Raw genomic sequence first — 15,152 nt, 5'->3', positions numbered from 1 at the left:
GTGCTTGGCGTGGTGTGTGAATCGGGTTCATTGCTCCGAACGCAGCGCTGACCTGGAGGGACGTGCGGAGCTTGTGCTCTATTTTGCTGCTTTCAGTTTATAAAGGAATGAGATTTGAGGGCTTTGCTCCAGAAAGGAGCTTTGCTGCAGGAATGCCGGGCCAGCTCCTGCCAGCCCCCGGGGCTCAGCCCTGTGCCCGGCGCTTTGCCCGGTGTGCAATAAGCCCGGAGCCAGAGGGAAGCGAGGGCCCCGACCATCGCCCCCAGCTCGGCGCTGACCCCCCGACTCTCACCCGCAGCCGGAGCCGAGCAGGGTGCAGGGCACGCGCCCCCCGCGCCCCTGCCATGGCCGTGGGCACCCAGCTGGGGCTGCTGCTCTGGAAGAACTTCACCTACCGCCGGCGGCAGCGGGTGAGCGGGCGACCGGGGTGGGAGGGCACCTGGAGCTGCTGGGTCCTGGCGCAGGGGCAGGCAGAGCCCTGGGCGCCGATGGGGACAGGGACCCCCCCCCCAACCGTGGGTCTCCCCCAGATCCAGCTGGCCATCGAGCTCCTGTGGCCCCTCTTCCTCTTCTTCATCTTGATCTCGGTGCGGCAATCCCACCCGCCCTTCAAGCAGCATGAGTGTGAGTGTCCCGCGCCAGCCCCCGCCGGGCCACCCTCTGGGTTGGCAAGGCCCCCCCCGTGCCTGCCGGGGACCCCCCCCTGCATGGGAGCCCTGAGGGGCCCCGGGGGTGGCACCGGGGGAGACAAACGCAGGAGGTGGATGCAAGCTGGGGGCTCGCTGGCGTCTCCCCGCTCGGGTGTGTGCGTGGCCCCGGGGGTCCCGCGCTGGCCCCCCCCCCCGGACCCGTCTCTCCCTCCCCTGCAGGCCACTTCCCCAGCAAGGCCCTGCCCTCGGCCGGGACCCTGCCCTGGCTCCAGGGCATCGTCTGCAACATGAACAACCCCTGCTTTCGGCACCCGACGGCGGGAGAGGCCCCCGGCGTGGTGGGCAACTTCGACGGCTCCATGTGAGCGGCGGGGGGGGCTGCGGGGCCTGAGCGGGCAGCGGGGCCGGGGTCTCACCGCCCGCCCCGTGCCCCCGCAGCCTCTCCCGCCTGCTGTCCGAAGCCCGGCAGGTCCTGCTCCGCACCGACGGGCAGCGGCTCCTGCGCAGCTTCGCCCGGCTCCTGCCCACCCTGCGCCGGCTCCGGGGGAGCGGGGCTCAGAGGAGGGGTGAGCACCGGGGACGGGGATGGGTGCCGGGGGAGCGAGACCCCCTGGCTGACCCCTGCCCCCCCAGCCCTGCCGGTGAGGGACTACCTGAGAGAGGACGAGACCTTCTCGCGGTTCCTCCGGACCAACACGTCTCTGCCCCCGGCGCTGGTGGACGAGCTGATGGGGGCTCGGCTCAGCCCCCGCATCGTGAGTGTCGGCGCAGCACCCGCTCCCGGTGCCCGCGGTGCCGGGGCCTGCGGCGTGACCGGTCCTCTCCCGCCAGCTCTCCCTGGCAGGCACCCGCCTCCCGCTGAAGGCTGTGGTCTGCAACGCCTCGGAGCTGGGGGGCTTCCTGGCGGGGGGCGACGCCGCCTCCACCCAGCGCCTGCAGCGAGGGCTCTGCGCCCTGCCTGGCCCCCAGCTCCGTGCCATGGAGGGCTCCTTCCTCTCCCAGCTCGACCTCCCCCGGCTCCTGGTGGTGAGCCCCCAGCCCGGCCAGGCACTGGGATGCGCTGCGTGCTGGAAGGCGCTGGGGCAGAGACCCCCCCAGCCCCCCCAGAGGGTCTGTGACCCCCTTCCCATGCTCCCCTTGTAGGAACAGCTGAGCTCCGAGGTGGGTGGCATCACTGGCACCGTGGAAGCCCTGGGCACCTTCCTGCGGGATGCAGCATCCCTGATGGAGGAGGTAGCGCCCCGCTGCCCTGCCCCCCATGCAAGTGCCCCCCACCCACCCCTGTGCACCCCAACAGTGCCCCGCTTCCTACGGTGTCCCTGGGTGTCCCTGTCCCCTGTGGCCCCGCTCTCCATCCCGCTCTCCCCAGGTCTCCTCCATGACCAGCCTCGCCGAGCTGCGGCGGGAGCTCGGGGCGCTGACGGCCCCCAACACCAGCGCCGCCAGCTCGGCCACCTTCGGGGCCCTGTCGCGCATCGCCTGCGGGCACCCCGAGGGTGGGGGGCTCCGGGTCCCCTCCCTCAACTGGTATGAGGACAACGACGTCAAAGCCTTCCTGGACCGCAACAGCTCGGAGCAGAGAGCCACGGCCCCGGGCAGCGCCAGCAGTGAGCGGGCTGGGCTGCGGGGGGGCTCGGCCAGGGGCACGGCCCCCCGAGGCTGCCAGGGGGGGCAGGGGGCCAGTGGCGAGGGCTCGGCTCTGCCCCCACGCAGGTCCCTTCTGCCGCGAGCTGGTCCACAGCCTGCAGTCCAGCCCCCTTTCGCAGATCTTCTGGCGGGGGATCAGGCCCCTCTTCACAGGGAAGATCCTCTACACGCCGCCCGGCCCCGGCCCTGACAGCATCATGGCCGAGGTGAGTGGGGGGCTAGGGGGGCTCGGGGGGGGCTCGCCCCAGCCCTGCCTCACCGTCTGCTCCGTGCAGGTGAACCGGACCTTCCGGGAGCTGGCGGTGCTGAGGGAGGTGGGGGGTGCCTGGAGGGAGCTGGGACCCCGCATCTACACCTTCCTCAACGGCAGCCTGGAGATGCAGGTCCTCCGGGTGCGTGACCCCCAGACCCTCTCCCCATCGGGGACGGGGCTGCGGTGGGGTGCGGGATGGGGGTGCGGGGGGGTGCAGCTGTGGCTCCTGGCTGGGAGCCGGGTGGGCTGCATCGCCCCACGGTACCCTGGTGCTTTGCAGGATCTGCTGCTGGCCCCGGGGACAGCCCAGCTCCTGGATGGGTTCCTCAACGGCACCTCCTGGAAGCTGCCGGCGCTGGCTGAGTTCCTGGTGGGGCCGGCGGTGGGGCCGGGGGTCACCTGGCACCAGGTGTATGCCGATGCCGACACGGTCCTGAGCACGCTGTCGCAGTTCATGGAGGTGCGTGTCGCCCCAGCCGCCTGGGTGGGCTGGCTCCCCGAGCCCCGCTGAGCCCTGCCTGCCCTGCCTGCAGTGTGTCTGCCTGGACAAGATCGAGGCGGTGGCCACTGAGGAGCAGCTGGTGGCCCGGGCCCTGGAGCTGCTGGAGGAGCAGCAGTTCTGGGCAGCTGTGGTCTTCCAGCCCCCCACCAACGCCACGGCCCCCGCGCTGCCCCACCACGTCCGCTACAAGATCCGCATGGACATCGACGACGTCACAAGGACCAACAAGATCAAGGACAGGTTGGGGGATGCCCACCCCTTCGGTCTCCACGGCCGCCCGAGCAGCCTGCACCCATGGCAGGAGGGTCCCCCCTCCCAGCGCCGTGCTCTGCCCCCCAGGTTTTGGGACCCGGGCCCCGCGGCCGACCCCTTCAGCGACCTGCGCTACGTGTGGGGGGGGTTCGTCTACGTGCAGGACCTGGTGGAGCAGGCGGTGGTGCGGGTGCAGACCGGGGCTGCCCCGCGGACGGGGGTCTACGTCCAGCAAATGCCCTACCCCTGCTACGTGGACGATGTGTGAGTGGGCGGCAGGGGGTGGCCCTGGGACCCTCGAGTGACCCACTGCTGCGGGGGATGGGGCCGAGCACCCTGCAGCATCGCTGCCCCGGGGAGGTGGCGTGGGGCTGGTCCGTGCCCCGGGTGTCCCCTGCCTGGCGGTGGCCCCGGGGTGTCAGGCTGGAGGTGGAAGGGCTGGTGCCATCTCCCCCAGGTTCCTGCGGGTCCTGAACCGCTCGCTGCCCCTCTTCATGACGCTGGCCTGGATCTACTCGGTGGCCATGATCATCAAGGGGGTGGTGCACGAGAAGGAGACGCGTCTCAAGGAGACCATGAAGACCATGGGGCTGAGCAGCGGGATCCTCTGGCTCAGCTGGTTCCTCAGCAGCTTCATCCCCTTCCTCCTCAGCTCTGCCCTCCTTGTCCTCATCCTCAAGGCAGGTTACGGGGCAGGGGGGACAGCGTGGGTGACACAGGGAGCGTCGGGGCTGGGAGCCGGCATGGGGGGCTCCGCAGGCTCCAACCTGCCTCCATCCACAGCTGGGAAACATCCTACCCTACAGCGACCCGGCTGTCATCTTCCTCTTCCTCGGCACCTTCTCGGTGGCCACCATCAGCCAGTGCTTCCTCATCAGCACCTTCTTCCCCCGCGCCAACCTGGCCTCGGCTTGCGGCGGCATCATCTACTTCTCCCTCTACCTGCCCTACGTGCTGTGCGTCGCCTGGCGCGACCACATCACCTTCCCACTCCGCGTCCTCGTGGTGAGCGGCTGTGGCTGTCCCCTCCCCGATGCCCCCCAGGCATGCCAGGCAGGGGACGTTGGGGCTGAACCCCCCTGGGCCGGTCTTTCTGTTCTTGCTGCTGCCAGAGCCTGCTGTCGCCGGTGGCCTTCGGCTTTGGCTGCGAGTACTTCTCCCTCTACGAGGAGCAGGGGGTGGGCATCCAGTGGCACAACCTGGGTGCCAGCCCTGTGCCGGAAGACCCCTACAACTTCGCCACGGCCATGGGGCTGCTGCTGCTGGACGCTGGCCTCTACAGCCTGGCCACCTGGTACCTTGAGGGCGTCTTCCCAGGTAAGCGCGGCCCCCCCGGCCCCCGGCAGCCCCCCCAGCCCCGGCCCCGCTCAGCCCCTGCCTGCTGCAGGTCAGTACGGGATCCCCAAGCCCTGGAATTTCCCCTTCCTGAAGAGCTACTGGCTTGGAGAGCCGTCCTCGGCCGGGCACCCCCTGTACCCCTCCAGCCCCCTCGCTGCACCCCAAGGTGAGCCCCTGCCCACCCCAGAGCCGTGTGGCTGAAGGGCGGCAGCCGTGGAGCTGGGCTCAAGCCCTCCCACCCGGGCTTTGCCCCCCAGAGGGGGGTCCTCCCCCATGGTGGGGGGTCCTGCCCCCAGCAAGGGATCCTGCCCAGGACGTGACCCTCTGTTGGCTTCCAGTGCTGGTGGAGGAGCCGCCTGCCCGGCTCCAGCCCGGCGTCTCCATCCGCAACCTGGTGAAGATGTACCGCAACAGCAGCCGCGCAGCCGTCAATGGGCTGAGCCTGGACTTCTACGAGGGGCAGATCACCTCGTTCCTGGGCCACAACGGGGCCGGCAAGACCACCACCATGTGAGCTGGAGGGGCTGGGGTCTGGCCAGGGGGGGCTGCGTGGCCACGGCCGGGGTTGGGAGCTGAGCCTGGCTCTGCCCTGGCGCTGTGCCGACCTGGGTCCCCATGAGGCCAGGCTCTGAGCACCCCGCATCAAACAGGGCACCCCGGCCCCGAGCCCCGCTGGTCCTGCGCTCCATGACCCCCTTTCCCCACCGGTCCCCCATCCAGGTCTATCCTGACCGGCCTCCTGCCCCCCACCTCCGGCACTGCCTATATCCTGGGCTGGGACATCCGCTCCGATATCGACAGCATCCGCAAAACCATGGGGACGTGTCCCCAGCACAACGTGCTCTTCGACATGTAGGCAGGGGCAGGGCAGGCAGGGGGGAGCAGTGCCGGGGGCTGGCGCAGGCAGGGCTGCCTGCCTCACCCCTGCCCGCACCCCTGCCCACCCCAGCCTGACGGTGGAGGAGCACGTCTGGTTCTATGGGCGGCTGAAGGGGCTGTCGGAGGAGCGGGTGAAGGCGGAGATGGAGCAGCTGATCCAGGACACGGGGCTGCCCCACAAGCGCCGGGAGCAGACCAGGAACCTCTCAGGTGCGTGTGGGGGGCAGGACTGGCACCCGAGTGGGGGTCCATGGCCCCGGCCCCCCCCAATGCTGTCCCTGCTGCCCCGCAGGCGGGATGCAGCGGAAGCTCTCGGTGGCCATCGCCTTCGTGGGTGGCTCCCGGGTGGTCATCCTGGACGAGCCCACGGCCGGCATCGACCCCTACTCCCGCCGCAGCATCTGGGAGCTGCTGCTCAAGTACCGCAAAGGTCAGGGCTGGGGGGACGGGGGGACCCCGCTTCCCCGTCTGTGCGTCTGAGCCCCCCAGTCGTGGAGAACCGGCAGCAGGGCCCATGGGGCGAGCAGGGAGACGTGCTGGTGGGAAGATGCCCACAAAAGGGGGTCCAGTGAGGGGGTCCGGTGTCCAGCCCGCTGCCTGCCCCCAGGCCGCACCATCATCCTGTCCACCCACTACATGGACGAGGCGGAGCTGCTGGGGGACCGCACCGCCATCATCTCGCAGGGCCGGCTCTGCTGCTGTGGGTCCCCGCTCTTCCTCAAGTCCAAACTGGGCACCGGCTACCACCTCACCCTGGTGAAGCGGGAGCAGGTCGGGACGGGCAGCAGCACCGGCACCGTCCCCGGCACCACCAAAAAGGTGGGTCCCTTGGCCCTGCTGAGCATCAGCCAAAAGGGTGGCCGGTGCCTCCGTCCCAGGTATCGGGGGAGCGCCAAGCCCCAGGGTTGGGGCTGGATCCTGCCACAGGGTGCCACGCTCCGGCTGCCCTTTCCCACAGGACGGCAGTGACTCGGAGCACGGCAGTGACACGGGCCTGGGCAGCGAGCGGGACAGCGAGGCCAGCGCCGTGGGTGAGGGTCCCGTCCCTCCCTGTGCCCTCAGTGCAGTGTCACCCTCCTGGGTGCTCCCCGTGTAGCCCCCATTGGCCGGGGGGGGGGGCCCGTGGGCACGTTCAACCCTGCCCTGCTGCTGGCTCTTGGCCCCCCTGCACTGGTGGGGCAGAAGGGGCTCCCTGTCCTCCTGCCCCTTGCAAACCCCCCCCAGGGACCCCCAAACTGGGGTCCAGGGCACTGTGCTGGCCGCCGGCTCCTGCCCCGGGTTTCCAGCCCTCCCCGTGCCCCCAGATGTGGCCCAGCTGTCAGCGCTGATCCAGAAGCTGGTGCCCGGCTCCCGGCTGGTGGAGGACATCGGGCACGAGGTGCTCTTCGTCCTGCCCTACAGCGGGGCCAAGGACGGGGCATTCGGGGACCTCTTCCACGAGCTGGACGCCCGCCTGGGGGAACTGGGCATCTCCAGCTACGGCATCTCCGACACCACCCTGGAAGAGGTACCCAGAGGAGCTGCGGCTGGGGGGCTGCCTGCGGTTCCTGGGGTGCCCAGCCCCCCCCGGAGCTCTGCCGGGGTTTGCCCGTGACCTGAGGGATTTGCCTCACCGGGGCTGTGGGCACTGGTGGCTGTGTTTAATGCCAGCCCCCTCCTCTCCTCAGATCTTTCTGAAGGTGGCCCAGGACACAGGGGTGGATGCTGACACGGCAGGTAAAATGCCTCCGTGCTGGCTGGAGCTGAGCTTCAGGGTGCTGGGGTGCAGGGATGGGCTGGGGGGAGATGCTCAGCAGCCCGGAGCAGAGGGGTGTGGGTGTCCCCAGCACCCAGTGTGGCCCTTGCCCTTCCCAGGCCTGGAGTCCCCTCTGGGAGCACCCATGGGTGCAGGGAGGTGTCACAGGCTGTGACCTCAGTCCCACCCTGGTGCTCTCACCCCTGTTTTGTCAGGCACCAGGAGAGGAGCAGCCCCCGGCGAGGGGGGGGACGCAGAAGCAGCTGACGGGGAGCTGGGTAAGGAGGGGGGAGCTCAGACCTGGGACCCCCGAGCTGCAGAGCCCCTGCCGCTGGGTGCCCCCCACCTCCACGCCCTGGGCTGGGGCCGTGGCACGTGTCCATCCAGGCATGCATCCATCCAAGCAGGCATCCCTTTGGACACACGTCCCTTCGGGCAGGCAGCGGGCAGAGGGAGGCTCAGGGGCATCCGTGCAGCATCGCTCCCATTTGGCCTCGGGGTGTCCCCCAGGGCATTGGGCAGGGCGAGGAGCAGGGAGAGTGGCGGGTTTGGGGGAGCCCAGCTCTGTGCAGGGGTTGGGATGGGACATGAAATCCCAGGGGACGTATCCAGGCCCCTCTTCCTGGAGATAGTGCTGGCATGGGGGCAGCCGCGGGAGTCAGAGGGGCTGCAATAGTTTGGGGATCCGGCACTGCCCTGGGTCGGTGCTAACTGTGGCCGGGCAGGCGCCGGCGTGGCTGTAACCCCTCTTTCTTCTCCTTTACGCTGAGCCCAAGGAGCCCGGCGAGGTAGGAGCTGGGGCTGGGGGGCTGGGGGTCCCGTCATGTCCCCGCATGCAGTGCCCCATCCCCGCTGGGGTGGGGGGGACACCCCTGCCAGCACACCGTCCCCCCGCGCGCTGCCCGGCATGAGCCCCTGCCCCTCACCACCGGCTCTGCCGGGGCTGGGGCCAGACCCATCTCTGCCCTTGCAGCGGAGGAGCCCCAGGAGACAGACCTGCTGCGCGGGGCGGCCGGGCAGGCCTGCCGCAGGGTGAGGGGCTGGGCGCTCACCCGCCAGCAGCTCCGCGCCCTCTTCATCAAGAGGATGCTCCACGCCCGACGCAGCACCCGGGGCTTCTTCGCGCAGGTACGGGCTGGGGGACGGGGATGGGACGGGGCCGTGGTGCGGAGGGTGGGGAGGGGATGGGGCAGGAGGGCACGGAGCTGGCCCTGACCCCCGGCCCCCGGCAGATCGTCCTGCCCGCCGTCTTCGTCTGCATCGCGCTGCTCTTCAGCCTCATCGTGCCGCCCTTCGGGAAGTACCCGCCGCTGCGCCTCCAGCCCTGGATGTACGGGCAGCAGTTCACCTTCTTCAGGTGTGTCCCCATCCCTCTGTCCCCCTGTGCCCCCCATGTCCCCCGTCCCCCACTGCCGCCGGCTCACTCCTGCATCTCCCGGCAGCAATGACGCCCCGGGGGACCCTGACACGACTCGGCTCCTGGGTGCGCTCCTGGCCGAGCCGGGCTTCGGCACCAAGTGCATGAAGGATGCTGGGGAGGTGTGAGTGCCTGCGCCCCGCGGGGCCGGGGGGCCGGAGGGGCTGGGAGGAGGCGGCTGGGGCTCGGCCCCTGCCTCGGTGCCCGCCTCTCCCCCAGGAGCAGCCCTGCCAGCCGGTGCGATGCTGTGAGACCCCCCAGCCATCCCTGCGGCAGGGGGGCGATGGCAGCCACGGGCAGGGGCAGGTCCCGATGCCTCTGGCTCACACCAGGCTGGTAACGGGGGTCTCTCTCCCCCCGCGGTGCTGGCTGCCCAGGATGGGGCCGTGCCCACCGGCTTCCCACCCCGACGGCTTCTCGGCCCCCCCGGCCCCCCCAGCCCTGCTGGAAGCGCTGCGGCACGGGAACTGGACGTGGGCTGAGCCATCCCCGCCCTGCCGGTGCAGCGGGCCGGGGGCTCGCAGGATGCTGCCCGACTGCCCCAAGGGAGCCGGGGGGCTCCCGCCGCCCCAGGTAACCCCCAGCCTGCAGCGGGGCCGGCCCCGGGGCACCGGCACTGCCAGGTGCGGATGCAGGCAATGCTCTGGAGAGGCCGGTGGGGCCGTGTGTCCATCCAGCCCGTCTGTCCATCCCCGCAGGTGCAAAGGGGCACGGGCGACATCCTGCAGAACCTGACGGGCAGGAACATCTCCGACTACCTGGTGAAGACGTATCCCCAGATCATCCGCCAGGGGTGAGTGCTGGGGCTGGGGACACCCCGGGGACACTGGGGACACCCAGCAGGCAGGGCAGGGCTTTGGCACGAGCTGCCACCTCGGTGGAAGCAGGGAGGGATGCTGCGGACCAAACCCAGCCAGGGCTGGAGGCAGCGAGGGCAGTGCAGGATAAGGGGGAACTGCTGGGGGACTCGTGGCCGGGCGGGCAGGCACCGCCGTAACGTCTCCTCGGGCGTATTTCTGCCCACCTCCCATTTCTTTCAGGCTGAGGAACAAGAAGTGGGTGAATGAGCAGAGGTGAGCCTGGGGAGGGGCTGGGGTCTCGAGCAGTCGGGGCTGGGGGGGGGGCAGGAGCTCCCCTGCGGGGTTGAGCAGAGCCCGAGCGATCCGCAGGCAGAGCTGTCATCTGGGCGGCCTCAGCCCTTCGCTGTGTACCCCTCACCGTGGCGTCTGGGTGGGTGGAGGGGCTGGGTTTGGGCAGGGGTGGCAGTGGAATAATGGGTGGCAGGTTTGGAAGTGCCCGTCTCTCCCCACAGGTACGGTGGCTTTTCTCTGGGCGCCAGCGGCTCCCAGGCCCTGCCGTCGGCGGCGGAGGTGGATGAAGCGGTGCTGGAGCTCCGGGCGCTGTTCAACATCACCCCGGTACGGCTGGGGCTCTGCCCCCTACCAGCTTGGCTCCAGCATCCCGGTGCTGGGAGGGCTCTGGCCCAAGCCCACTCCTCACCCCGTGTTCCCACACGCAGGGCAGCCCCTCGGATCAGCTCCTGCGCAACCTCAGCCGCTTCATCGAGGGCTTGGATGCTCGCAGGAACATCAAGGTGCGCCCGGCCCTGGGGCTGGGGGTCCCGCAGGGATGAGAGCTGGGAGGCAGTGGGGGATGCAGCACCCGGCTCCCCATCCAGGGTTGGAGCAGCCTGAGAAGGACCGAGCCCGACTGGGGCTGGAGGGGAGCAGGAGCCCGGCGGGGAGCAGGGTGCTGCAGGCACAGCCGGCAGCGGTGCCGGGGCAGGAGAGGGGCTCTGAGCTGCCGGGCTCCCCTGGGCTGCAGGTCTGGTTCAACAACAAGGGCTGGCACGCCATGGTCTCCTTCCTCAACGTGGCCAGCAATGGGCTGCTGCGTGCCCGGCTGCCCGCCGGGACCGACCCCGCGCTCTACGGCATCACAGCCACCAACCACCCCCTCAACCTCACCAAGGAGCAGCTCTCAGAGGCCGCCCTGTGAGTACCGGGGACAGGGGTCCCACAGGGACCGCCCCGTCCCCGGCTGAGCCCTCCTCTCCGTGGCAGGATGGCCACCTCGGTGGATGTGCTCGTCTCCATCTGCGTGATCTTCGCCATGTCCTTCGTCCCGGCCAGCTTCGTGCTCTTCCTCATTGAGGAGCGGGTCAGCAAGGCCAAGCACCTGCAGTTCGTCACTGGGATGAAGCCCGTCACGTACTGGCTGGGCAACTTCGCCTGGGACATGGTGCGGGACGGGGACAGGGACGGGGTACAGCTCTCGGGGGGCCAGGTCCCACTCGTGACCCCCTCTCCCGCTTCTCTGTGCCTGCAGTGCAACTACCTGGTCCCTGCGCTGCTGGTCATCCTCATCTTCCTCTGCTTCCAGCAGAAGTCCTACGTGTCCTCCGCCAACCTGCCCTCCCTGGTGCTGCTGCTGCTGCTCTACGGGTGAAGGGCTGGTGGAGCCCAGCCGGGGCTCAGCCCCCCCACCCCAGGGCTGGACCCCAGGGAAAGGGGGGCGCAGGGGGCTCTGAGCGGGGCTGGGGGCCGGTCTGGCTCGGGGGGTCGTGGTGATGGGGGGGCGGGTGCCGGCTCGCCCTGCCGTGCCCCCCGACAGGAGGTGCACCTCAGCCAGCCGCTGCCTCTCTGCCCCTCCAGCTGGTCCATCACCCCCTTGATGTACCCGGCCTCCTTCCTCTTCAGCATCCCCAGCACCGCGTACGTGGCCCTGACATGCATCAACCTCTTCATCGGCATCAACGGCAGCGTGGCCACCTTCGTGCTGGAGCTCTTCGTGGACCAGGTGAGCCCCCGGGCTGCCCCAGACCCCCCTCCCGTCCCTGTGGGGCTGATGCCAGCTCCCCTGCCCCTCTCCTCGCTGCCCCGGCAGAACCTCAATGACATCAACCGCGTCCTGAAGAAAGTTTTCCTCGTCTTCCCCCACTTCTGCCTGGGCCGAGGCCTCATCGACATGGTGAAGAACCAGGCAATGGCTGATGCCTTCGAGAGGTTCGGTGAGTCCAGGGGTATCAGGGCTGCTCCCTCTCCCCAAAGCCCGGCCAGCGCGGGGGCCCTCCCCGGCGTCCCCCTCCTCCTACAGCCCCTCTCGCTGCTCGCAGGGGACAGGCGCTTCGTGTCCCCCCTGTCCTGGGATCTGGCAGGGAAGAACATGATCGCCATGGCCATTGAGGGCGTCATCTTCTTCCTCTTCACTCTCCTGCTGCAATACCGCTTCTTCCTGCGGCTCGGGTGAGGACCGACCGTGGGGCGGCCGTGGGGCAGCCGTGGGGTGGGCAGCCTTGGAAGTGCCCCTGCCGCTGTTGCCCCCAGGCCGCGGGCTCTGCAGCTGCCCTCGCTGGGGGAGGAGGACAGGGACGTGGCCAGGGAGCGGGCGAGGGTGGGCAGCACCCCCCCGCACGGCCACCTCCTGCTGCTGAAGGACCTGACCAAGGTGCGTGCCGTGGGGCCGGACCCTGCCCCATCCCTCGCTGTGGGGCTCCGGCCTCTCCCGTAGCCCCCGGTCCCACTGGCCGGCGATGGGTGGGGAGCACCCAGCACTGCCTCGGCTCTGCCACGCAGGTGTACCGGCACAGGAAGGCTCCGGCGGTGGACCGGCTCTGCGTGGCCATTCCCCCCGGGGAGGTGAGTGCTGGACAGATGGACGGACAGCGCCATGGGCAGGGCCGGGGCTGCCGGTAACCCCAGTCTGCACCCCGCAGTGCTTCGGCCTCCTGGGGGTGAACGGTGCTGGGAAGACTTCCACCTTCAGGATGCTGACAGGGGACACGGAGGTGACGCTGGGGGAGGCCTGGCTGAAAGGGCACAGGTGGGTGAGACGGAGGGACCCCGCCGCCGACCCGCTGCTCCCCCTCTCCTTGTCCCCACAGCACGCGTGCCGTCATCCCCGTCCCCACCCTGTGCTCCTCCTGCCCTCATCCCTGCAGCATGCTTGTGCTCACCTTCATCCTCATCCTCATCCCTGGAGCATGCTCATCCCTCTTCCCGCAGTGCGCTCAGCCTCGTCCCTGTCCCTGGAGCTTGTCCCCGTCCCTGCCGTGTGCTGAGCCGTGTCCCTATCCCGTGCTGAGCCGTGTCCCCATCCCTGCAGCGTGCTTACCGACCTGCAGTCCGTCCACCAGCACATGGGTTACTGCCCCCAGTTCGATGCCATCACAGACCTGCTGACGGGGCGGGAGCACCTGGAGTTTTACAGCCGCCTGCGTGGCATCCCGGAGGAGGAGACCCCCAGGGTAGGACCCGTGCCCTAGCCCCCCCCGGCCCCGGGGGACCCCATCCTCATCCCCTCCGTGTCTCTCGCAGGTGGCTCAGTGGGGCATCGCCAAGCTGGGGCTGGGGCTGCATGCGGACCGGCCGGCAGGCAAGTACAGCGGGGGCAACAAGCGCAAGCTCTCCACGGCCATAGCCCTCCTCGGCTCCCCGCCCGTTGTCTTCCTGGTGAGTAGGGGCAGTGGGGGGGCGTCCCACGGCAGCACCTGGCCCCTGCCCGGGCTGACACCGTGGCCGGGGCCGTTGCAGGATGAGCCCACGACGGGGATGGACCCACGAGCCCGGCGGTTCCTGTGGGACTGCATCCTCAGCGTCATCCGGGAGGGCAGGTCCGTGGTGCTCACGTCCCACAGGTGAGCCCCCCATCCCAGGGTGCGTGGTGCCGCCGGAGGGGAGCACCCCTCTGCCCCCGTGGGGCCTCACGCCTCCCCCCCCCCCCCCCCCCGGCAGCATGGAGGAGTGCGAGGCGCTGTGCACCAGGATGGCCATCATGGTCAACGGCCGGTTCCGCTGCCTGGGCAGCGTCCAGCACCTCAAGAACAGGTAATGGGCTGGGGGCTTGGGGAGGGCGCCGGCAGCGAGGGGCGGCCGCCCTGCAGGGATGGGGATGGGGACACGGCTGGTCCCTGCAGCGATGCCTCCCTCTCCCACGCAGGTTTGGGGATGGCTACACGGTGGTGGTGCGGGTGGGCGGCCCCGGGCCGGCGTCGGTGGAGAGCCTGATGCAGCGCCGCTTCCCCGGCATCGTGCTGAAGGAGCGGCATGGGGGGCTGCTGCAGTACCAGCTGCCCTCCCGTGCCGGCTCCCTGGCCAGCGTCTTCAGCGTCCTGGCAGCCCACCACGGCCCCTGCCACATCGAGGACTACTCCGTGTCCCAGACCACCCTTGACCAGGTGACAGGGGACGTGGGGCACAAGGGTGCAGGGGCCGGGGTCCTGCCGGTGCTGCCCCTCACCTTGCCCTCCCTGCAGGTCTTCGTGCACTTTGCCAGGGAGCAGAGCGACGAGGACCCCGGGGGGGCCGTGGCCCCAGGGCAGGATGTGGCCCCGGTGGCACCCAGCCCCGGGAGGAGGCTGACACCATTCCTGGAGGACAACAGCTACCAGGAGAGCACTGTCTGAGCGGGGCCACAGTGCCCCACGGACCCCCTCCCCAGCCGTCACTGCAACACAACCTGGGGTCCTGGGGCTTCTGGCCACCCTGGACCCCTAGAGCTGCATGGGGGGGCCTGGCCGCATCCTGCCCGCCAGCACGGGGCCATCATCCCTGTGGGATGGTTGGGGTGCTGGGGAGGGTCAAAGCACCAGGGCAGGGCTGGCCCCAGCTCCCCCTCGGGGAGGTTGTACTCTCGGGGGGGCTGAGTTGGACGGGGGGGGGTGTCTGCCCTGGGCCTCCCCCCCACCTCGGCAGGGCCGGGTGCTGGGGCTGGCCCTGGGACCCCGACTGCGCTCTGCCAGAGCAGAGCCTGCTGTAAAAGAGCAATGAAATAAAGACCCGCGGTACTGCCTGGGGGGCTGGATCGCCCTCAGACCACTGCAGCCCCACTGGGGGACACAGGGCAGGGGGCACAGCGGGGCAGGGGGCACAGCGGGAGGGGTGGCAGCAGGATGGCCCTCGCATGGGGGGGCACAGAGCAGCCGGCACGGCCCCCTGCCCTGCTGCCGCCCTGCAGCCCCTTCCCGGAGTGGCTGAAGGTCAGCCAGGGTCTTCCTCACCCTGGATGGTCCCTGGGCAAGGGGCTGGGTGGACAGCAGGCTGGGCAGGGGTCCCTGCCCGCCCCTCCCTGGGGCTCCTTCCTCTCCACCTTCAGGGTGGAGAGGTTTCGGGGTGCCCATCTCCTCCCTCACCCCTGGGACCCCTCTGCTACGGTGGGGGGGGCACAGACCTGCCCCACGGGGCCGGCGGGCTGCGCCTGGGGCTCCCCTGAGCGGTCGGGGAGGTCCGGGACCACCCGCGGGGGCACAAAAGAGTTCCGCGGGGCGGGGGGGCCTGGGTTGCGAGCAGTCCCAAAAATATGGAACGCTTCACGAATTTGCGTGTCATCCTTGCGCAGGGGCCATGCTAATCTTCTCTGTATCGTTCCAATTTTAGTATATGTGCTGCCGAAGCGAGCACGATCGATAGTGTGCCTACAGCACTATTTGAACCTCTCCCATTTGGCAATTTTGCCATCATGGCGAGTGCTGTCGGCTCGGG

General features: G+C 69.9%; 1 protein-coding gene and 1 non-coding gene across 2 annotated transcripts; one reads left to right on the top strand and one right to left on the bottom strand.

Moving 5' to 3' along the window:
- The first annotated feature begins 344 nt into the window (after positions 1-344).
- ABCA7 (ATP binding cassette subfamily A member 7) lies at positions 345-14,077 on the top strand. Its single transcript, XM_050910397.1, has 50 exons — positions 345-410; positions 531-624; positions 870-1,011; positions 1,089-1,216; positions 1,284-1,405; positions 1,482-1,676; positions 1,794-1,883; positions 2,020-2,254; positions 2,364-2,503; positions 2,573-2,689; positions 2,831-3,010; positions 3,084-3,292; positions 3,392-3,568; positions 3,762-3,984; positions 4,088-4,309; positions 4,417-4,621; positions 4,692-4,808; positions 4,981-5,152; positions 5,363-5,494; positions 5,592-5,731; positions 5,814-5,951; positions 6,129-6,340; positions 6,480-6,552; positions 6,826-7,028; positions 7,189-7,237; positions 7,472-7,534; positions 8,027-8,044; positions 8,230-8,384; positions 8,489-8,613; positions 8,699-8,797; positions 9,051-9,246; positions 9,372-9,466; positions 9,714-9,746; positions 9,986-10,091; positions 10,193-10,267; positions 10,498-10,667; positions 10,737-10,914; positions 11,002-11,117; positions 11,328-11,472; positions 11,560-11,683; positions 11,789-11,918; positions 12,000-12,120; positions 12,249-12,311; positions 12,389-12,495; positions 12,778-12,919; positions 12,990-13,124; positions 13,206-13,309; positions 13,407-13,499; positions 13,612-13,849; positions 13,928-14,077. The coding sequence occupies exons 1-50, from the start codon at positions 345-347 to the stop codon at positions 14,075-14,077; spliced, it is 6,762 nt and encodes a 2,253-aa protein (XP_050766354.1).
- An 887-nt stretch (positions 14,078-14,964) lies between these two features.
- LOC127025723 (U6 spliceosomal RNA) lies at positions 14,965-15,071 on the bottom strand. The gene has a single exon (XR_007767693.1). It is a non-coding gene; the product is annotated as a U6 spliceosomal RNA (small nuclear RNA).
- Positions 15,072-15,152: the final 81 nt, after the last annotated feature.

The sequence above is a fragment of the Gymnogyps californianus genome, chromosome 24 (assembly GCF_018139145.2).
Source record: "Gymnogyps californianus isolate 813 chromosome 24, ASM1813914v2, whole genome shotgun sequence".
NCBI classification, from domain to species: domain Eukaryota; kingdom Metazoa; phylum Chordata; class Aves; order Accipitriformes; family Cathartidae; genus Gymnogyps; species Gymnogyps californianus.
Note: the sequence above shows the minus strand (reverse complement) of the source record. Positions and strands in the feature narration are given on the sequence as shown.

Bases quoted from the DNA above. Each gene is read 5' to 3' on its own strand.
- ABCA7 (XM_050910397.1), top strand. From the start codon at position 345: ATGGCCGTGGGCACCCAGCTGGGGCTGCTGCTCTGGAAGAACTTCACC. The intron at 5,732-5,813 runs GTGCGTGTGGGG...GCTGCCCCGCAG, and splicing joins GCAGACCAGGAACCTCTCAG to GCGGGATGCAGCGGAAGCTC. The intron at 13,125-13,205 runs GTGAGTAGGGGC...GGGCCGTTGCAG, and splicing joins CCCCGCCCGTTGTCTTCCTG to GATGAGCCCACGACGGGGAT.